Consider the following 23,348-nt stretch of genomic DNA (forward strand, 5'->3'; position numbering starts at 1 on the left):
TCAGCATGGGCCAGCATCCTTGTGGAATGCTTTCGACACCTTGTAGAGTCCATGCCCTGACGAATTGAGGCTGTTCTGAGGGCAAAAGGGGATGGAACTCAATATTAGGAAGGTGTTCCTAATCTTTTGTAAACAGTGTATATGGGGCAATTGTAAGAATTCAGATTTATCTGTAATGGTTATGATTAATTAGGCATTGTTGAACACTGTTGGCATAGGCCTATAGATAAATGTGATTTTTTTTTTAATCCAGTGCAGGCCTACTTAAGTACTCTGAAAAAGATAATGGGAGAACTCTGAACAGTAAAAAACTGCCCATCCCTAGTAGCCTACTACATCATTCCTTCTAAACATGTAATTATTTTAACTCATTTGGTGTTTCATTACAGAATGAGATGAGGTTTTGTGTGTAGTTATAGTAGCGTGGTAAGTGTATTGTTAGTGTTCAAGTAGGCCCCAGTATATTGCTAGTCTGAAACAGAAAGGTGTGTGTGTGTGTGTGGTTATTAGAGTGTGTGTTAGTGGTGTGGTAAACAAGGCCCCAGTGTATTGAGGTATGAGCCCCCGGCTGTAAACTGTAATCGGATTATACCACTCTGCTTTGACTGGGTCTGCAATCTAACACACACAATAACACAAGACCTATGGGCTGTATGATTAAACCCTGCTGCTCTCACTGAGACCGAGACAGCAGTGGTCGTTAACATTACTCCCTCAGTCGGCTGTACTACCACACACTCACGAGAGCTCTCTGCTGTTCCACTAGCAGTAGTAGCAGTACCAGGATTGACTTGGGATCAACTCATACAGGACACACTCCTAAGGGACTCATACAGGAACTCTTGACAACAGTAGGCCACGCATTAACACTGACAGTCTCATACAGCGACGGACTCAAATGTATGTTAGTCAACCAGTGGTGTCTAGTGAGGCTACGGCTGAGGGACCGGGGAAGAGTTTTTCAATGGAGCTGGCGGCTGGTACTACTAATGCTGCTGCAGCTGCTGCCTACACGCAGAAGATTATGGACTATATGGAAGTCTTTCTGGTCTCCAAGGTAACACACATAGATACACCCACATAGAATTCAAGTCCCATTCTTGGGCACTGTTTGATGGTTGTGTGTTTTACCCTGTCCCCTCTCTCCCCCAGACCCTGTTTACAGTGTGTGAGATGGGTTTATTTGACCTGCTGGCCTCGTCATGGTGCCCCCTGTCTCTAGAGGAGGTAGTGCAGGTAATCAGGGCCAGCCTGAGCGGTACTGAGAAGATGTATCTGACCCGGTCCATCCACTACAGCTCCAAGACCATCTACCTCTGCTGGCACTACCTGATTGATGCTGTGAGGTGAGTCCTCTCACCCGAGTTGTGTTCACCAAGGAGAACATGTTTGGACATGTATTGAAAGAGGTACCTGAACTTGTCCTGTATGATTAAAAAAAGAGATGTGATTGTTTATTCAGATTCTAACTCAGTATGTGTGATTGTTTCTCCCCAGGGAAGGCAGTAACCAGTATGAGAAGGCATTTGGTGTCAAGTCTGATGATTTGTTTGAAGCCATGTACAGGTGAGACACACACACACACACAGCTCTTCATCTCTACCCCTTCCCTCTCTCTTCATCTTCTCCTTCTCCTCCACTCTCTCTCTCTCTCTCTCTCCCTCTCCGCTTTCCTGCCTGGTGAAAAAGCGTCAGTGAAGTGAGAAAAGATTAGGAAAGTGAGAAGTTGTAGAATGGCCTTGAGCTTCACAGTCAATCTAATGATAATAATTCACTTGTTATGGTTCAGTGGTATTTCTAGTCTAGGATTACAAGTTAAAGGATTTATTTCAGAACCAAGCACTATGTCTTCCTTACTCGCTCTCTCTCTCTCTGCCTGGTGTCTGTCAGTCGTTGTTGGCTGTGTGATAGGCGGGGAAGGAGGACATAGAGGAGGAAGGAGGAGGAATCAGAGTTGTGAAATCATTCACAGCTGTCTGGTACTGTATGTGTCGAGAGGTTTGTGTGTGTGTGTAAGCATGCCTGTGTGTGTGTGTGTGTGTGTGTGTGTGTGTGTGTGTGTGTGTGTGTGTGTGTGTGTGTGTGTGTGTGTGTGTGTGTGTGTGTGTGTGTGTGTGTGTGTGTTTGTTTTGGGGGTAGGATTGACTCTGGAAATAGGGGGAGACAGCTGATTGAAACTCTGCCTTCAGCATGTGTTTTAAAAATGTGTCTGCATGCACATACACGTGTGTTTGTGTGCGTGCGCGTGTGTGTGTCTCTGTCCGTGTGTGTGTGTGTGTGTGTGTGTGTGTGTGTGTGTGTGTGTGTGTGTGTGTGTGTGTGTGGGTCTGAGGAGGTGAGGGTGCAGTTTATGCAGCTGATGAACTCCATCTGGAACATCTGTGGTCGAGACGTAGTGACTGTCTTCGACCTCTCACCTTTTAGAACCATCTACTGTACAACCTCAGGGGTGAGGACCTGTGTGTGTGCGTATGCAGAGACGTCATGCCCCCTCAGATTTTTCAAGTAAAAAAAAAGTTTACATTTGTTGTTGAAGTTTCTCTGTAATACTATTAGCCACATAGCAATTTTATGAAGTTTTAGCTGGCATGCCTGCTGGCAAGGTTGGTAGACTTTAGACAAGCAAGCAATAACTAAATGTACTGAGTAAGACTGAAATTCCTTTAAATATTTTACCCAGATTTGAGCAGAGATGCAGAGAAGCATATTTAGTTTCATTAAAATAAGAACCACCAGTCAGGAGGATACAGACAGCTCTAGAGGTATACTTAGATATCCAGAAAAATAAACACATTAAGGATAATGATTATGGCTTTAGATTCCAGGAAAAAGCTGATTAAGGTGTTTGAGAAATGCAGAATTATCCAACTTCCCAGCAAGGGACCTAGCCCGTCTCCGGACCAATCCCCAGCCATCCTCACTTACATTGTACCCCCTCTGATTTTTGGAGTGCATGACGCCCCTGTGTGTGTTTGTTTGTGTGTATGTAAAGGGGACAACCTTAACATGATATTGTAGGAAAATAACTCCAAAGACCACAGGGGGTAGCTGTACTAGCTGAGGCTGAGAGGAGTTGGGCTCTGACACACACACACACACACACACACATTGTGGAAAGAGAGGAAGAGGCTAGGGAGATAAAAAGTTCTGTGTGTTGTTTTCCCCTTTCATTCTGTTTTGTTATTTTCGCTTCTTTGATTCCTTTTCTCCCCTGTCCTGCTGTATTGAACTATTTGTGTGTGTGTGTGTGTGTGTGTGTGTGTGTGTGTGTGTGTGTGTGTGTGTGTGTGTGTGTGTGTGTGTGTGTGTGTGTGTGTGTGTGTGTGTGTGTGTGTGTGTGTGTGTGTGTGTGTGTGTGTGTGTGTGTGTGTGTGTGTGTGGTAGAGGTTGACCGATTATGAATTTTCAACGCCGACGCCGATTATTCTCGGACCAAAAACGCCGATACCGATTAATCGGCCAATTTTTTTGTTTATTTGTAATAATGACAATTACAACAATACTGAATGAACACTTATTTTAACTTAATATAATACATCAATGAAATCAATTTAGCCTCAAATAAATAATGAAACATGTTCAATTTGGTTTAAATAATGCAAAAACAAAGTGTTGGAGAAGAAAGTAAAAGTGCAATATGTGCCATGTAAGTAAGCTAACGTTTAAGTTCCTTGCTCAGAACATGAGAACATATGAAAGCTGGTGGTTCCTTTTAACATGAGTCTTCAATATTCCCAGGTAAGAAGTTTTAAGTTGTAGTTATTATAGGAATTATAGGACTATTTCTCTCTATACGATTTGTATTTCATATACCTTTGACTATTGGATGTTCTTATAGGCACTTTAGTATTGCCAGTGTAACAGTATAGCTTCCATCCCTCTCCTTGCTCCTACCTGGGCTCGAACCAGCAACACATCGACAACAGCCACCCTTGAAGCAGCGTTACCCATGCAGAGCAAGGGGAACAACTACTCCAAGTGTCAGAGCGAGTGACGTTTGAAACGCTATTAGTGCGCACCCCGCTAACTAGCTAGCCATTTCACATTGGTTACACCAGCCTAATCTTGGGAGTTGATAGGCTTGAAGTCATAAACAGCGCAATGCTTGAAGCACAGCGAAGAGCTTCTGGCAAAACGCACAAAAGTGCTGTTTGAATTAATGCTTACGAGCCTGCTGCTGCCTACCACCACTCAGTCAGACTGCTCTATCAAATCATAGACTTAATTATAATATAATAAACACACAGAAATACGAGCCTTAGGTCATTAATATGGTTGAATCCGGAAACTATCATCTCAAAAACAAAAAGTTTTTCCTTTCAGTGAAATACGGAACCGTTCCGTATTTTATCTAACGGGTGGCATCCCTAAGTCAAAATATTCCTGTTACATTGCACAACCTTCAATGTTATATCATAATTACGTAAAATTCTGGCAAATTAGTTCGCAACGAGCCAGGCGGCCCAAACTGTTGCATATACCCTGACTCTGCGTGCAATGAACGGAAGAGAAGTGACACAATTTCACCTGGTTAATATTGCCTGCTAACCTGGGTTTCTTTTAGCTGCAGGTTTAAAAATATATACTTCTGTGTATTGATTTTAAGAAAGGCATTGATGTTTATGGTTAGGTACAGTCGTGCAATGATTGTGCTTTTTTCGCAAATGCGCTTTTGTTAAATCATCCCCCGTTTGGCCAAGTCGGCTGTCTTTGTTAGGACGAAATAGTATTCACACAGTTCGCAACGAGCCAGGCGGCCCAAACTGCTGCATATACCCTGACTCTGTTGCAGGAGAAGTGACACATTTTCCCTAGTTAAAAGAAATTCATGTTAGCAGGCAATATTAACTAAATATGCAGGTTTAAAAATATATACTTGTGTATTGATTTTAAGAAAGGCATTGATGTTTATGGTTAGGTACACGTTGGAGCAACGTGTACCTAAGCGATTATATGCAACGCAGGACAGGCTACAAAAACTATTAATATCATCAACCATTGTAACGGCTGTCTGAAGAGAGAGTAGACCAAGGTGCAGCGGAGTTAGTGTTCATCATGATTTTAATTGAACAATGTGAACACTATACAAAAAACAAGAAAACTGACAGCCAAAACAGTCCTGTCAGGTGCAAAACACTAACAGAAACAATTACCCACAAAACCCAAAGGAAAAACATGCTTCTTATGTGTGACTCCCAATCAGCAACAACGAGCTTCAGCTGTGCCTGATTGGGAGCCACACACGGCCCAAAACAAAGAAATACAAAAACATAGAAAAAGGAACATAGAACGCCCACCCAATGTAACACCCTGGCCTAACCAAAATAAAGAACAAAACCCCCTCTCTATGGCCAGGGCGTTACAACCATGTGTAGTTAACTAGTGATTATGATTGATTGATTGTTTTTTATAAGATAAGTTTAATGCTAGCTAGCAACTTACCCTGGCTTCTTACTGCATTCGCGTAACAGGCAGGGTCCTCGTGGAGTGCAATGTAAAGCAGGTGGTTAGAGCGTTGGACTAGTTAACCGTAAGGTTGCAAGATTGAATCCTTGAGCTGACAAGGTAAAAATCTGTCATTCTGCCCCTGAACAAGGCTGTTAACCCACCATTCCTAGGCCATCATTGAAAATAAGAATGTGTTCTTAACTGACTTGCCGAGTTAAATAAAGGTGTAAAAAAAATAAAAAATAAATCGCCGTCCAAAAATACAGATTTCCGATTGTAATGAAAACTTGAAATCGGCCCTAATTAATCGGCCATTTCGATTAATCGGTCGACCTCTAGTGTGTGGGTGTGTGTGTGTGGGTGTGCGGGTGTGTGTGTCTGTGATGTGAGAGTGGGTGTGTTCAGAATACAGATTCCACTAAACAATGTTCTTCTAAACCTCATCCAACCTCAGGGCTAGACAGTCTCCTAGACAGGCCAGGTTTCTGCTGCTTACTGATCTCTATGTGTCTCTGTAGACACTGTTTGGGTGTAAACCCCACATAGAGATCACACATCACAAACACAGACCAGGGCTGGGCGGGCTCTCCTGGGACTCAGCACCTCATTGGTCATTTGTGGATTATTGATCCACCAATTAGTCCTGCCCCCAGGTCTAACTTAATGTCCATTAGTCAGTAACAGTGTATAGGTTACCATGACAACACGATCACCTGGTTTACCCTCTCCGGTACCCAGGCCGTTTATTCATGTGATTATAATACTCTGATCCTATATTACACATCACTGCATCTATCTCTCTCTTTAGGTTGTTGTGGAGCTCTAGCCAAGAAATATGTGTTGACATACCCAGAATGCACAGTGACGATCTTTGACATCCAGAGAACACTTTGTTACCGTCGACAACCAGACGATCAGCTTCCATTAAGTTCCACAAAGAGAGACAGCCAATCAATGACCTCAGACAAAGCGATGGGAGGAGCCCGTAACAAGTTCTATCCTAAGTTATCTTTGTCATTGACTGACAGCATTGTATGTGTAGTGGACTTTTTCAAAGACGAGTTGCTAGATGCTGACCTCTACATTCTGGCGAGAATCCTTCATGGCTGGACGGACACGCGCAGCATAGAACTACTGAGAAGTCTACAGGGCCTGCAAACCAAGTATACACACCCTCCTCCATCCCCTCTCTCTCCTTCAGTCATTCTCTCTGGTGAGAAAGATCAGATGCGACTTGACTCTCCTTATTCTTCAGCACCCCCCTTCTTCGCCTTGGGTGACTGTGTCAACAAAAACATCCTGTCAGACAAGCCCACAAGCACAAATACACACACACACACACACACACACACACACACACACACACACACACACACACACACACACACACACACACACACACACACACACACACACACACACACACACACACAAACACAAAATCTCTGGCCTTTGAAAGCTCTGCTGTAGCCAGAAGCTTGCTACATAACACACTCACACACTTGCAAGTACATAACACACACACACATATTCTGCATAACAATGAGGATATTGTTTAACCTTCAGCTCAACCTTCTGCTAGAAACAAACAGCAAGCAGCAGTCTGGGTATGACAACTATCATGACTGACCACGAGAATCCAAAAAGATCAGATCAGGTTTGCAATTAATAATTTCAATCAGGCCCCCTCTTAACCGTTGAGGGGGTAGGAAATAACTAGTGGGGATTAACAACTCACGTCCTGTTGTAAATCAAGGGAGAAGATCCAGTCTCTCCCTCTCCAAATCCACCAAAGGAATGTGCTTTGTCTCAACAGACCTTTTTCCTGTTGAAACTAACACATTCAAAAGCAAATACTGGAACAATATTTCTAACGTAGAACGTGGGGAATGGTCAGAGGCGATCTATAGAACACTAATGTCATTTTGTTTGGTATTTTGTGATGTCATTAAAAATGTTATAAAGGAAATACTGTAACTTGGAAAGTGTACCCACTACATATATGAAGTTTCCATACTATGTGCTGTGAATGTGATATGAAAAATTATGAAAGGGTTTTTGTTAAGAGAGGGATGTGATTTGAGAAGTTATATTAGATAATTGTTTTCCATAACTTTGCACAGTGAGTAATCACCGCCCCGGAGTGAGGTCAAGGAGAGTCCCAGCCTGCCGAAACCGCCCCTTTTGAGCAAATGGTATAAAGGATGGGTTAAGAAGTGAACACATTAGACCAGAAAAGTGCGATGCTGCAGCTGCGCATTTAAAAGGGTTTGAACTTTGAATCTCAACACGAGGTGGAGACGATAAACTCACATCCCAGACAATCACTGGTACGGCTGATCAGCTGTCCTAAGTAAAGTATCTTCGAAAGCTAATTTAAGTAGGACCATCCTGTCACTCTGCTCAAACCATCGTATTACGCTACTCTCATCACCCCACTGGGGAACCATCGATACGGCTGGCTATCCTATCTTCAAAGAAGTATTTTCAAGAGCGAATGGAAGGAAAATCCACTCTGTAGTTCTGTTCAGGACTACACAACAAGTCACCGGATACTGGACAACTAAGAAGGAGGACAACAGTAGAAGACTTGTTGGAACCATTTCAGACAATCAGAGCCTTACAAGTGTGCTGTGAAAAGGCCCAACACCCTTAACAAGGCTGCCCCGTTCACCGAGAGATCACCAGCGAACCCAGGCATTTCACGTAAACACATTCATGATTTCTTGCTCAAAGCGGGCGGCGGTTCGTGTGCAAAGTATATGGTTATTGTAGGTGCGAGTAGTTTCTGAATGTGGCAATGTTATGTCTCTGTCCCTCTCTCACTCTGTCCATCTCTAACAAGTATCCATGTTGTTGTCATTCCACTAATCAAATCAATTCAAATTTTATTAGTCACATGGTTCGAATACAACAGGTGTATTCAAATCAATCCCAGAACAACAGCAAAGGACCTTGTGAAGATGCTGGAGGAAATAGGTACAAAAGTATCTATATCCAGAGTAAAACGAGTCCTATATCGACATAACTTGAAAGGCCGCTCAGCAAGAAGCCACTGCTCCAAAACCACCATAAAAAAGCCAGACTACGGTTTGCTACTGCACATGGGGACAAAGATCGTACTTTTTGGAGTAATGTCCTCTGGTCTGATTAAACAAATATAGAACTATTTAGCTATAATGACCATTGTTATGTTTGGAGGAAAAAGGGGGAGGCTTGCAAGCCTGTCCGTTCGGCTGGATAACCTGCTGGCTTCCCGCGGACGTCCGGATCGGAACCTGTCAGTTCCATCCCCCAGCACCACCGTTCCGACGCCCATGGAGCTGGGAGGTGCTGCACTTAGGGTGACCGGAGGAGGGGCCGTTCCCTGTACCATCTGTGGCCGCAGAGGGCTGGTCAGTGCTGGGGAGGTTCTTCTGGGAGTCGAGACGGCAGGCAGGGCACTCTCGTGTCACCCCAGGTGAGTCGGCACCAGGCTCACTCAGAGCCCCCTGTTGCTCACATGTTTTTGTTTATAAATTTTCCTGAGTTTTCCCCGCATTCCCAGCATAAGGCGCTCGTAGATTCAGGTGCAGCTGGGAATTTTATTGACAGAGCATTTGCCCATAGTTTAGGGATCCCCATTGTTCCTGTGGATACGCCCTTCCCTGTGCACACCCTAGGTAGTTGACCATTAGGGTCAGGGCTAATTGGGGAGGCCACCGCTCCACTGGGCATGGTTACGCAGGACGGTCACAAGGTGATTCTCCTGCGTTTCCCGTGGTGCTGGGCCTACCCTGGTTGGCCTGTCATGACCCCACTATTTCGTGGCAACAGAGGGCTCTCAAGGGGTGGTCACGAAAGTGCTCGGGGAGGTGTTTAGGGGTTTCCATCGGTGCTACTTCGGTGGAAAGTCCACACCAGATCTCCGCCGTGTGCATCCCCTCTGAATATGCCGATTTGGCTCTCGCCTGCTGTAAAAAGAAGGCGACTCAATTACCACCTCATCAATGGGGGGATTGTGCGATAAATCTCCTGGTAGACGCAGCATTTCCCAGGAGTCACGTGTATCCCCTGTCACAGGAGGAGACGGCGGCTATGGAAACATATGTCTCTGAATCCCTGGGGCAGGGGTACATTCGGCCCTCCACTTTACCTGCCTCCTCGAGTTTCTTTTTTGTGAAGAAGAAGGATGGAGGTCTGCGCCCGTGTATTGACTATCGAGGTATCAACCAAATCACTGTGAGGTACAGCTACCCGCTGCCTCTCATAGCCAGTGCGATAGAGTCAATGCACGGGGCGAGCTTCTTCACAAAATTGGATCTCAGGAGCGCTTACAACCTGGTGCATATCCGGGAGGGGGACGAGTGGAAGAGGGTATTTAGTACCACCTCAGGGCACTATGAGTACATCGTCATGCCGTACGGGTTGATGAATGCTCCATCAGTCTTCCAGGCATTTGTAGACAAGATTTTCCAGGACCTGCACGGGCAGGGTGTAGTGGTGTATATCGACGACATTCTGATATACTCCGCTACACGCGCCGAGCATGTGTCCCTGGTGCACAGGGTGCTTGGTCGACTGTTGGAGCATGACCTGCATGTCAAGGCTGAGAAATGTCTGTTCTTCCAACAGTCCGATGTGGGGGACCGGGAGCTGTTAGCTGTTGTCAAGGCTCTGAAGGCGTGGGGACATTGGCTTGAGGGGGCTAAACACCGTTTTCTCATCTGGACAGACCACCGCAATCTGGAGTACATCCGGGCGGCGAGGAGACTGAACCCTCGCCAGGCAAGGTGGGCCATGTTCTTTACCCGTTTTGTTTTCACCCTGTCCTACAGACCAGATTCCAAGAACGCTAAGGCAGATGCACTGTCCAGGATGTATGACACAGAGGTGTGGTCCATAGATCACACTCCCATACTTCCGGCCTGTTGCCTGGTGGCACCGGTGGTGTGGGAGCTGGACGCGGACATCGAGCGGGCTTTACGCACAGAGTCCACTCCCCCCCAGTGTCCAGCTGGGCGTCTGTACGTTCCGTCTGCTGTCCGCGACCGTTTGATCTATTGGGCCCACACGTCACCCTCCTCTGGTCATCCGGGCATCGGTCGGACGGTGCGCTGTCTTAGTGGGAAGTACTGGTGGTCCACCTTGGCCAAGGACGTGGGAGTTTATGTTTCCTCCTGCTCGGTGTGCGCCCAGTGCAAGGCCCCTAGGCACCTGCCCAGAGGGAAGTTACAGCCCTTACCCATTCCACAACGGCCGTGGTCGCACCTATCGGTGGATTTCTTCACGGATCTTCCTCCCTCACAGGTTAACACCACGATCCTGGTCGTTGTGGATCGGTTCTCTAAGTCCTGCCGTCTCCTTCCTTTGCCCGGTCTCCCTACGGCCCTACAGACTGTGGAGGCCCTGTTTACACACGTCTTCCGCCACTACGGGGTGCCTGAGGATATAGTGTCTGATCAAGGTCCCCAGTTCACGTCAAGGGTCTGGAGGAGGGTCAGCCTTACCTTGGGCTTTCACCCCGAGAGTAACGGGCAGGTGGAGAGAGTAAACCAGGATGTGGGTAGGTTTCTGCGGTCTTATTGTCAGGACCGGCCGGGGGAGTGGGCGGCGTTCATCCCCTGGGCAGAGATGGCCCAAAACTTGCTCCGCCACTCCTCCACTAACCTCTTCCCTTTCCAGTGCGTACTGGGGTATCAGCCGGTCCTGGCACCTTGGCATCAGAGCCAGATCAAGGCTCCTGCGGTGGCCGAATAGTTTAAGCGCTCGGAGGAGACCTGGGACGCCGCTCATGTGCACCTACAATGGGCCTTGAGGCGTCAGAAGGCGAGTGCCGATTGCCATCGCAGTGAGGCCCCGGTGTTCGCACCGGGGGACCGGGTCTGGCTCTCAACCCGAAACCTGCCCCTCCGCCTGCCGTGCCGGAAACTGGGCCCGCGTTTTGTGGGGCCATTCAACGTCTTGAGGAGACTGAACGAGGTTTGCTACAGGTTACAGCTTCCCCCAGATTACCGTATTAACCCCTCGTTCCATGTGTCTCTCCTCAGGCCGGTGGTGGCTGGTCCACTCCAGGAGTCTGAGGTGCGGGAGGTTCCTTCGCCCCCCTCTGGACATCGAGGGGGCCCCAGCGTATGCTGTTCGAGCCATATTGGACTCGAGGCGTCGGGCGAGGGGCCTTCAGTACCTCGTGGAGTGGGAGGGGTATGGTCCGGAGGAGAGATGCTGGGTGCCGGTGGAGGACGTTTTGGACCCTTCGTTGCTGCGGTAGTTCCACCGTGTCCATCCGGATCGCCCTGCGCCTCGTCCTCCGGGTCGTCCCCGAGGTCGGTGTCGACACGCTGCTGGAGCCGAGTGTCAAAGGGGGGTGCTGTCACGACTTCCGCCGAAGTCGGTCCCTCTTCTTGTTCGGGCGGCGTTCGGTGGTCGACGTCACCGGCCTTCTAGCCATCGCCGATCCACTTTTCATTTTCCTTTTGTTTTGTCTTTGTTTTACACACCTGGTTTCAATTCCCCAATTACATGTTCATTATTTAACCCTCTGTTTTCCCCATGGTTTTTGTGAGTGATTGTTTTATTGTAAGTTCGGTCCGATGTTTGTAGGCTTGGTATTACTTCATGTGTTTGGAAATTTTGAGTAAAGTTAATTGTGTTACTCATCTCTGCTGTCCTGCGCCTGACTCCTCTGCACCAGCTACACCCAGAACCTTACACTTCCATCTTCTCCCACTGCCGGCCACTGGGCTTCCTCTAACTACCATATTTGGTAGTGAGTGGAAACGCCAAGCGGATGCTTCACATTTATACATCCCGCGAAATATCTGTCTCATTGTGACACTGCCTTGCTGACAGCCGTAGGGTTTAACAACGTACATGTGTAGAGGACAGGCCAGATGTATTGATGCTGTCCTGGGTTGCAAATAGAGTAGTCTATCTACTGTTGATGTAGACTTGTCCCATCTCTGTAGAGATGTCCCGTCTCTGTAGACCTGTCCCATCTTGGTAGACCTGTCCCATCTCTGTAGCCTGTGTAGTAAACCTGTCGTCTTTGTAAACCTTTGTTCTTCAGATGTTTGTATTATAGAATATTTACCCATTAGAACTGTAATGGAATGTGCTACAGCTTCTCTGTTTCTGATTGGTTCTCTGGAGAGGTAAAGGGAGTGAGTAAATAAAGTAGAGGGAGGGTCAGACATTCAAGGACGTTCATCCTCTTGTCTTTCCCTCATCTTCACCATACTAATCTGGCCTCAGGCTGGGTCACACCACACTAACACGGAGTCACTGTTCTTTACAAGGGGCCTTTGCAGGACGCTGCTGTAAGACAACAGCCCCAAGGGATTTTGGGCATACACCCACTAAATCATATGTATGTGAGTCTTGGTTATTCTTGGCAAAAGTTTACTTTTTCTAGAGGTTATAGCAAGGTTTTACTCCTGTATATTTTAGCATGGAAACCACATTTTGCTGGAGGCGTATTCGTTAAAGATGAAACAAGTCTCTCATAGCTCTGCATGGTCGGCCTTGGTCAAACAAGGCCTTGTTAGATTAAAAGTATTTAGGTGATAGTATGACATACTCTTCCTTGCAGGTGAGAGCAAAGATAGTTGAGATTTGATTTCAGCAGAGGAAAGAGGAGATAAAGGAGGAGAGAGGAGGAAAGGGGAAGATAAGAGAGGAGATGAAAGGAGGAGAGAGGAGGAAAGGGGGAGATGAGAGAGGAGATAAAGGAGGAGAGAGGAGGAAAGGGGGAGATAAGAGAGGAGATGAAAGGAGGAGAGAGGAGGAAAGGGGGAGATAAGAGAGGAGATGAAAGGAGGAGAGAGGAGGAAAGGGGGAGATATGAGAGGAGGAAAGGAGGAGATAAGAGAGCAGATGAGACTCACAGCTCAGAGTTCTTTTCATTGTAACTGTCTTGCACAGACACACACTTCTCACAATTCAAGAAAGCCCATTCTCAGCTGTAAGCCTGCTTTTGTTCCCTATAAACATTCCATAATTAATGCTGAAGTCTCATTGACAGCAGTATTGAGCTGAGGACAAAGTCTGTCTGGCCAGTAGGCGCCACACACACGCATACACGCACGCACACACTTCTTTGAGTAGCTGGTTAGGTAGTGAGGTGGAGCTGGGGTGCCTGCAGTAGACTGGTGTGGGTAGGGTTAGTGCTGTGTGGTTGGAAGGGTCAAGCTGTGTAATAATGCTACAGTGAATCTCTGAGGTTTTACGGTATGTGTTTCTAAGGGCTTTTCTGGGTCTAAGCATGTTGTGTGTCTGTCCATTTGTATGTAGCTGTTTGTCTCTGAGGACCATCTCAACCCTGATAATCACTTATCCCTCACTTTCTCTCTCCACCTCCCTCTCTCACCGAGCCGTAACCTTCATGAGCAGTGAAGTTCATAAAATTATTGTAAACCTAGACAGAGAGACAGGTACTGAGCGTTGAGGCAGTGAAACAGTGATGTTTATAATGTAACGAGTCAGTGAGACGGGTACTGAGCGGTAAGACAGTGAGCAGTGAGACAGTGATGTTTCTAATGTTTAAGGTTAAACGGATGCGGTTGCCATGGGTGATTGCTGCCAGGGGAAGCTGGCCTTTAACAGCCAACCACAGTTCAACTCATTAGCATATTTCCCATGATTGTTTTTGATACAGTGGAAATGCCACGGTCCTAGGTTTATCTCTCACAGCATCAGACCAGATACATGCACGCATGCACACACATACACAAAACATTGATCAGTTCTGCCACTGTTGATTAAGATCAAGTCTGGCTAAAGTCAGCTATTTGCGGTCATGTCTGTCAGGGGAGAATGCTTGGTACTCATTATATTTGGATAATTAGCCAGCTCCTCTCTTATTAACTGTACACGGCAACATAATGAGCTGTAGTGAGGTTGACAAACATTACTACTGTCTGTTTGTCTGAGTGGATATCTCTATGTGACATTTCTACTGTCTGTCTGAGTGGTTATGTCTGTGTGACATTTCTACTGTCTGTCTGACTGGCTATCTCTGTGTGACATTTCTACTGTCTGTCTGACTGGCTATCTCTGTGTGACATTTATATTTTCTGTCTGACTGGCTATCTCTGTGTGACATTTTTATTGTCTGTCTGACTGGCTATCTCTGTGTGACATTTCTTCTGTCTGACTGGCTGTCTTTGTGTGACATTTCTACTGTCTGTCTGACTGGCTATCTCTGTGTAACATTTATATTGTCTGTCTGACTGGCTATCTCTGTGTGTGATATTGCTATTGTCTGTCTGACTGGCTATCTCTGTGTGACATTTCTTCTGTCTGACTGGCTATCTCTGTGTGACATTTCTTCTGTCCGACTGGATATCTTTGTGTGACATTTCTATTGTCTGTCTGACTGGCTATCTTTGTGTGACATTTCTACTGTCTGTCTGACTGGCTATCTCTGTGTGACATTTCTATTGTCTGTCTGACTGGCTATCTTTGTGTGACATTTCTACTGTCTGTCTGACTGGCTATCTCTGTGTGACATTTATATTGTCTGTCTGACTGGCTATCTCTGTGTGACATTTATATTGTCTGTCTGACTGGCTATCTCTGTGTGTGATATTGCTATTGTCTGTCTGACTGGCTATCTCTGTGATTGGCATTACTGCAAACCTCAGAATATCTCCGAATTTCTGTACTCCACATATGATAACTGTCATTATAAATGCATAGATACATTTTATAAATAGATCTTCCTCACATTTTAGGAACCGACTGTTAAATGTAGTATATTAAATGTAGTATAAATACTCAGAAATAAGTCCCCAGAGCTGCAGGAGCGACTGCAAATGAGAGGAGCAGCGAGAGAGACAGACAGAGTTCAAATGCCTGCTAGATTCTCTTCCTCCAAGCTGTCACTGACTCATCCTAACAAGTTTCAAAGTTCAGGTTATTTAAATATATAAAGTTTGTGTTTCGATAATATAAATGTCTAATAGATTCAGTATTCGTCTCTCCTGTCACCATCAGCTCTGAGCTATACAGCCTCTGAAGACTGCAGCTATCTTCACACACTGACTCTATAATCTGCTACAAATTAGCATAAAAAAATACTATCCTTATGCCGTATGACTCATACAACTATGATGTGTTTTAAGCGACAGGCACATGCACATATGCGCTCATGCCTCTTTCATATGCTAGTCAGAACTAGGAAACTAAAACATTTCTGACTTGCTGATTTGTGAAATGCGGCACGTGTATAACTACAACCAGTTAGCTAGTCGGAAATGTCAGAGTTTCCTAGTTCCAACTAGCACGTGAACGCGGCATTAGACATGCATGTACACACACACACGCACACATTACATCAGTCACATAATCACATTACACAGTAAATCACTGGAGCTGAGCCAGCTGCCATCCAGGACCTCTATACCAGGCGGTGTCAGAGGAAGGCCCTAAACATTGCCAAAGACTCCAGTCACTGAAGTGATAGACTGTTCTCTCTGCTGCTGCACGGCAAGCGGTACCGATGCACCAAGTCTGGAACCAACAGGACCCTGAACAGCTTCTACTTTCCTTCGATCTTGACTAGTCTCCCAGTCCCTGCTGCTGAAAAACATCCCCACAGCATGATGCTGACGCCACCATGCTTCACCTTAGGAATGGTGCCAGGTGTCCTCCAGGTGTGACGCTTGGAATTCAGGCCAAAGAAATCAATCTTGGTTTCATCAGACCAGAATCTTGTTTCTCATGGTCTGAGAATCTTTAGGTGCCTTTTGGTACCCTTCCCCAGATCTGTGCCTCGACACAATCCTGTTGTGGATCTCTTGGTTTTTGCTCTGACATGCACTGTCAACTGTGGGACCGTATATAGACAGGTGTGTGCCTTTCAAAATCATGTCCAAAATCATGGACTCCAATCAAGTTGTAGAAACATCTCAAGGATGATCAATGGAAACAGGATGCACATGGGCTAAATGTCGAGGCTCATAGCAAAGAGTCTGAATACTTACGTGTGCTTGAAAGGATGCACATAACTCTGCAATGTTGGATTGTATTGGAGAGAGTCTCAGTTGCTGGTTTGAATCCCAGAGCCGACAAGGTGAAAAATCTGTCTGTGCCCTTGAGCAAGGCACTTAACCCTAATTGCTCCTGTAAGTCACTCTGGATAAGAGCGTCTGCTAAATGACTAAAATGTATGTAAACTCAGAAAAAAAGAAACGTCCTCTCACTGTCAACTGCGTTTATTTTCAGCAAACTTAACATGTGTAAATATTTGTATGAACATAACAAGATTCAACAACTGAGACATAAACTGAACAAGTTCAACAGACATGTAACTAACAGAAATTTAATAATGTGTCCCTGAACAAAGAGGGGTCTAAATCAAAAGTAACAGTCAGTATCTGGTGTGGCCACCAGCTGCATTAAGTACTGCAGTGCATCTCCTCCTCATGGACTGCACCAGATTTGCCAGTGCTTGCTGTGAGATGTTACCCCACTTTCACCAAGGCATCTGCAAGTTCCCGGACAATGGCCCTGGCCTTCACCATCCGATCCAACAGGTCCCAGATGTGCTCAATGGGATTGCGATCCGGGAACTTTGCTGGCAATGGCAGAACACTGCCATTCCTGTCTTGTAGGAAATCACGCACAGAACGAGCAGTATGGCTGGTGGCATTGTCATGCTGGAGGGTCATGTCAGGATGAGCCTGCAGGAAGGGTACCACATGAGGGAGGAGGATGTCTTCCCTGTAATGCACAGCGTTGAGATTGCCTGCAATGACAACAAGCTCAGTCCGATGATGCTGTGACACTGCCCCAGACCGTGACGGACCCTCCACCTCCAAATCGATCCCGCTCCAGAGTACAGGCCTCGGTGTAACGCTCATTCCTTCGGCGATAAATGCGAATCCGACCCTGGTGAGACAAAGCCGCGACACGTCAGTGAAGAGCACTTTTTGCCAGTCCTGTCTGGTTCAGCGACAGTGGGTTTGTGCCTATAGGCGACATTGTTGCCAGTGATGTCTGGTGAGGACCTGCCTTACAACAGGCCTACAAGCCCTCAGTCCAGCTTCTCTCAGCCTATTGCGGACAGTCTGAGCACTGATGGAGGGATTGTGCGTTCCTGGTGTAACTCGGGCAGTTGTTGCCAACCTGTACCTGTCCTGCAGGTGTGATGTTCGGATGTACCGATCCTGTGCAGGTGTTGTTACACGTGGTTTGCCACTGCGAGGACGATCAGCTGTCTGTCCTGTCTCCCTGTAGCGCTGTCATAGGCGTCTCACAGTACGGATATTGCAATTTATTGCCTTGGCCGCATCTGCAGTCCTCATGCCTCCTTGCAGCATGCCTAAGGCATGTTCACGCAGATGAGCAGGGACCCTTGACATCTTTCTTTTGGTGTTTTTCAGAGTCAGTAGAAAGGCTTCTTTAGTGTTCTAAGTTTTCATAACTGTAACCTTAATTGCCGTTCCACAGGTGCATGTTCATTAATTGTTTATGGTCTATTGAACAAGCATGGGAAACAGTGTTTAAACCCTTTACAATGAAGATCTGTGAAGTTATTTGAATTTTTACAAATTATCTTTGAAAGACAGGGTCCTGAAAAAGGGACGTTTATTTTTTTGCTGAGTTTATATATGAAGTTAACAGAAATAATTGTGGGTGACTGTGTATGACTGTGTATTATGTACAGTACCAGTCAAGTTTGGACACACCTACTCATTCAAGGGTACTTATTTATGTTTTACTATTTTCTACATTGTAGAATATTAGTGAAGACATCACAACTATGAAATAACACATGAAATCATGCAGTAACCAAAAAAGTATTAAATAAATCTAAATATGCTTTATATTTGAGATTCTTCAAATAGCCACCCTTTGCCTTGATGACAGCTTTGCACACTCTTGGCATTCTCTCAACCAGCTTCACCTGGAATGCTTTTCCAACAGTCTTGAAGGAGTTCCCACATATGCTGAGCACTTGTTGGCTGCTTTCCCTTCACTCTGCGGTCCAACTCATCCCAAACCATCTCAGTTGGGTTGTGATCGGGTGATTGTGGGGGCCAGGTCATCTGATACAGCACTCCATCACTCTCCTTCTTGGTCAAATAGCCCATACACAGCCTGGGGTTGTGTTGGGTCATTGTCCTGTTGAAAAACAAATGATAGTCCCACTAAGCGCCAACCAGATGAGATGGTGTAACGCTGCAGAATGCTTTGGTAGCCATGCTGGTTAAGTGTGCCTTGAATTCTAAATAAATCACAGACAGTGTCACCAGCAAAGCACCCCCATACCATCACACCTCCACCTCTATGCTTCATGGTGGGAACCATACATGCGGAGATCATCCGTTAAGCTAAAAATCTCAAATTTGGACTCATCAGACAAAGGACAGATTTACACCGGTCTAATGTCCATTGCTCGTATTTCTTGGCCCAAGCAAGTCTCTTCTTCTTATTGGTGTCCTTTAGTAGTGGTTTCTTTGCAGCAATTCGACCATGAAGGCCTGATTCACGCAGTCTCCTCTGAACAGTTGATGTTGAGATGTGTCTGTCACTTGAACTCTGTGAAGCATTTATTTGGGCTGTAATTTCTGTGGCTGATAACTAATGAACTTATCCTGTGCACCATTCCTGTGGCTGTCCTCATGAGAGCCAGTTTCATCATAGCGCTTGATGGTTTTTATTACTGCACTTGAAGAAACTTTCAAAGTTCTTGATATTTTCCAGATTGACTGACCTTCATGTCCTAAAGTAATGATGGACTGTCATTTCTCTTTGCTTATTTGAGCTGTTCTTGCCATAATATGGACTTGGTCTTTTACCAAATAGGGCTATCTTCTGTATACTACCCCTACCTTGTCAAAACACAACTGATTGGCTCAAATCCATTAATTAAGAAGGTGTCATGCTTGCTCCTGCTCTTCCTCCCCCTGGTACTCGAGGGCGCCAGGATCCCCTGCATTGCGCACTCAAGCCACCATCAGTACTCACACCTGCCTTCCCCCCATCACGCGCATCAGCGATCATTGGACTCACGTGGACTCAATTACTTGTGCCATTACCTTCCCTATATCTGTCTGTTCCCAAGCTCTGTTCCAGGCTGCTGCCTTGTTTGTCATATGTCTGTGTTTACCCGTGTGCTGACGCTGTTCCTGTCTTGTTCTATGTCTGTTCCCAAATAAATGTCTGACTCCCCGTACCTACTTCGGGATTCTTTGGTTGGTGGTGACGTCGGTCCTGGGTTTGCCGCCGATGGAACTGGGGGTGCCTACCGAGCTCGTCGGGCTTCCACGCCCTAGCTGGCTCAAGAGGTTTCCTTGCCCCGGTTGGCTCGGAAGGTGCCCCTCCCACGGCGGGCCTCAGCTGAATCGTCAGGTCTTGTTCACCCAGCCGGCTCATCAGACTGTTACGTCTCCGCCGGATCATCGGGCTTCCACGCCGCAGCAGGATCGACAGGCATTCATCCCTCAGCCGGATCGTCAGGCTCCTATGCCTCAGCCGGCTCGCCAGGCTCCCATGCCCCTGCTGGTTCGTGAGGAGTTTACCCCCAGCCGGCTTGCCCAGCGCCCATGTCTCGGCCGGCTCGCCCAAGTGGGGTACTGTCACGCCTGCTCCCGCTCTTCCTCCCCCTGGCGCTCGAGGGTGCCAGCATTCCCAGCATTACGCACTCAAGCCACCATCAGTGTGCACACCTGCCTTCCCCGTCACGCGCATCAGCGATCATTGGACACGTGATGCTGCGCATTTGACGCATGCACGCACACACACACATTGAAGGTGTTAATAGACAAAAACACAGCAGTGTTGCAGTTCTTCTTCTTATTTTTTATATATATATTTTTCCCCCCAAATTCGATCTTGTCTTATCTCCCCAATGGGCTTGGGAGGCGAAGGTCGAGTCATGTGTCCTCCGAAACATGACCTGCCAAACCACGTTTCTTAACACCCGCCCGGTCAACCCGGAAGCCAGCCTCTCCAATGTGTTGGAGGAAACGCCTTTCAACTAAAAATCGAGGTCAGCCTGCAGGCGCCCCGGCCGCCGCAAGGAGTCGCTAGTGCGCGATGAGCAAAGTAAAGCCCCCCGGCCAAACCCTCCTCTAAACCGGATGACGCTGGGCCAATTGTGTGCCGCCCTATGGGACTCCCGATCACGTACGGTTGTGATACAGCCCTAGAGTTGCAGCTCTTGACACAAACCAGTGCGCCTGGCAACTTCTTCCATACCCCGTTCAAAGTCACTTAAATCTTTTGTCTTGCCCATTCACCCTCTGAATGGCACACATACAAGATCTGTCTCAATTGTCTCAAGGCTTCAAAATCCTTATTTAACTTGTCTCCTCCCCTTCATCTACACTGATTTGAAGTGAATTTAACAAGTGATATCCATACGGGATTATAGCTTTCACATAGATTCACCTGGTCAGTCTGTCATGGAAAGAGCAGGTGTTCTTAATGTTCTGTACTGTTCTGTACACTCAGTGTAAATGCATATAGACATTTCATGTATTGATCTTGCTCACATTTTAGGAACTGACTGTAGACTACATTAAATCTTGTATAAAAACTCAGAAATGAGTCCCCAGAGCTGCAGTATTGGCTGCAAAATGAGAGGAGCAGAGAGGGAGAAAGAGAGAGAGAGTTCAAATGGCTGCAAGCTGTCGCTGACTCATCCTAACAAGTTATAATGAAATGGTGAAAAAATCTCAAGTTTCAGAGTTTTGATTATTTAAATGTGTAAAGTTTGTGTTTTGATAATATAAATGTCTAATAGATTCAGTATTCGTCTCTCCTGTCACCATCAGCTCTGAGCTATACAGCCTCTGAAGACTGCAGCTATCTTCACACACTGCCTTTCTCTCTGTAATCACACACACACACACAATGCTGCTTTTCTCTGTAATCACACACACACACACACACACACTGCTGCTTTTCTCTCTGTAATCACACACACACAACGATTATTTTCTGTCTATATAATCTGCGGCAAATCAACATGTTCAAAAATGTTATCCTTATGCCTTATTATTTATACCACACACACACACACATACATACGCACACGCAAGCATGCACGGACGGACGCACGCACGCACACACAGACACACACTACACACACACAGGCGTTATACACACCTATTATTAGCTTATTCCCATGCAGCAGCAGGAAAGCCCATCTGATAGGTGTCTGAGGCATTACCAAAATGATTGGTTCTCTCTCTGCTACACACAGGAAACACCTGCTGGAACACACAGAATACTAACCAAGACTTCCTGGAGACTGTATTACTGAGTTAAAGCCTAGGCATTCTCTCAGGGAGAAAAGGCAAGTCTTCAGGTCTCAGGCAAGGTTCCTATGACGGAAATAATTGTGGGTGACTGAGTGACTGTGTATTATGTATGTATGAGGTAAATAACAATCTATGAGTACTCTGTCTTGTTGGCAATGAGGCAGGAAAAATGCTTCCCTACTGTGATGCTGTGCATATGACACACACACACACACACACACACACACACACACACACACACACACACACACACACACACACACACACACACACACACACACACACACACACACACACACACACACACACACACACACACACACACACACACACACACTCTCTCTCTGAAGGTGTGAATAGCCTGCTGTACTGTAAGATGTATTTCAGCTCTGTTGGCTGCAGGCCAACACTCTCCCTCCTATCAGACATACCTTTTATTCCAACAGTTTGTCTTTGGGAGCCCAAAGGCCATAGAGCACTGACACGCACACATGTACGCACACACACACTCTCCTCTCTTCTCTCTCCTCTTCCTCTCTTCTCCTCTCCCTTCTCCACTCTCATCGCTCCTCTTTTCTGTCCTCTCCTCTCATCCTGTCCTTGTTGAAACATACAGCTTGTTTAGTCACTCATGCTAACAGATTAGTCATTCCAGCCAGTCCAGCCAGAGTCATAGTAAACACACTTTTATTTCCAGCCTGATAGACACACACACACACACACACACACACACACAGTCCTACCCACCTTTCCTTCTCTCAAGCCTCTGTTCAACCATTCCTTCCCCAGGGTCGGTTCGTCTGTCTGTCTGCTGGATCTGACTCATTATGGCACTACAGGGGGCTGGACACACACTGCTCTCACATCCATCAAGGTGGCAGCCTGTTACCAGCAGGCTAGAAAGAGCTGAGGCCCGTGGCATAAACAGCCTGTTTTTAATCTGGACTCATGTGTGTGTGTTTTTGTGTGAGTGCGTGCGTGCGTGTGTGTATGAGTGTGTGTGTGTATCGGTGTCAGACAGCAGCAGAAACACTGATCCACAGTGACAGCAGAGGGACAGTAGAGCCAGATATAACTCAGGACTGTCATTATGACACAGATTCTGTCTGTTTAAACCATCTATAGCTTTATAGAATGACACTCATCTGTGTGCATGCCTGTGTTTGATACATGTATCTGTCTTTAGTGACAGGATGCAGTCTAGAGAGAAATAAGCTTGTTGGATGAGAAAGAGATGATTCACTCTGTGTTACAGCAGCATTAGCAGATGTGTATAGTGACTTGCCAGGAAGAGCACGGAGTAATGGAGGCTTCTGTTTCTTTTAACTGTAGACTTACAACACTTGAAAGTGAGAAATAACAGTAGCAATCTGTAACCCAATCTGTTCATTGGCAGCCATATTGGACTGGCAGCCATCTTGGAAAGGCGCTAAAGTAAAGAAACTAGCTAATATCAACGGCAATCAGAGATTCAGCACCACGGACAACGGCAATCAGAGATTCAGCACCACGGACAATGGCAATCAGAGATTCAGCTCCACGGACAACGGCAATCAGAGATTCAGCACCACGAACAACGGCTATCAGAGATTCAGCACCACGGACAGCGGCAATCAGAGATTTGGATCCACGGACAGCAGCAATTAG

At 46.3% G+C, this 23,348-nt stretch overlaps 1 protein-coding gene across 1 annotated transcript; it reads left to right on the plus strand.

The window, feature by feature from the left end:
* Positions 1 to 1,033: 1,033 nt before the first annotated feature.
* On the plus strand, positions 1,034 to 23,348 carry LOC106582195 (acetylserotonin O-methyltransferase-like). The gene is made up of 5 exons (XM_014165035.2): positions 1,034 to 1,057; positions 1,153 to 1,346; positions 1,498 to 1,569; positions 2,329 to 2,435; positions 23,098 to 23,348. Exons 1-5 carry the CDS (start codon positions 1,034 to 1,036, stop codon positions 23,346 to 23,348), a joined length of 648 nt encoding a protein of 215 aa, XP_014020510.2.

The sequence above is a fragment of the Salmo salar genome, chromosome ssa21, assembly GCF_905237065.1.
Source record: "Salmo salar chromosome ssa21, Ssal_v3.1, whole genome shotgun sequence".
In the NCBI taxonomy this organism is placed as follows: Eukaryota; Metazoa; Chordata; class Actinopteri; order Salmoniformes; family Salmonidae; genus Salmo; species Salmo salar.

Excerpts from the sequence above, each read along its gene's own strand:
- LOC106582195 (XM_014165035.2), top strand. The coding sequence starts at position 1,034 with ATGGAAGTCTTTCTGGTCTCCAAG. Across the intron at positions 1,058-1,152 it reads AAGTCTTTCTGGTCTCCAAG|ACCCTGTTTACAGTGTGTGA; the intron begins GTAACACACATA and ends TCTCTCCCCCAG. Across the intron at positions 1,347-1,497 it reads TACCTGATTGATGCTGTGAG|GGAAGGCAGTAACCAGTATG; the intron begins GTGAGTCCTCTC and ends GTTTCTCCCCAG.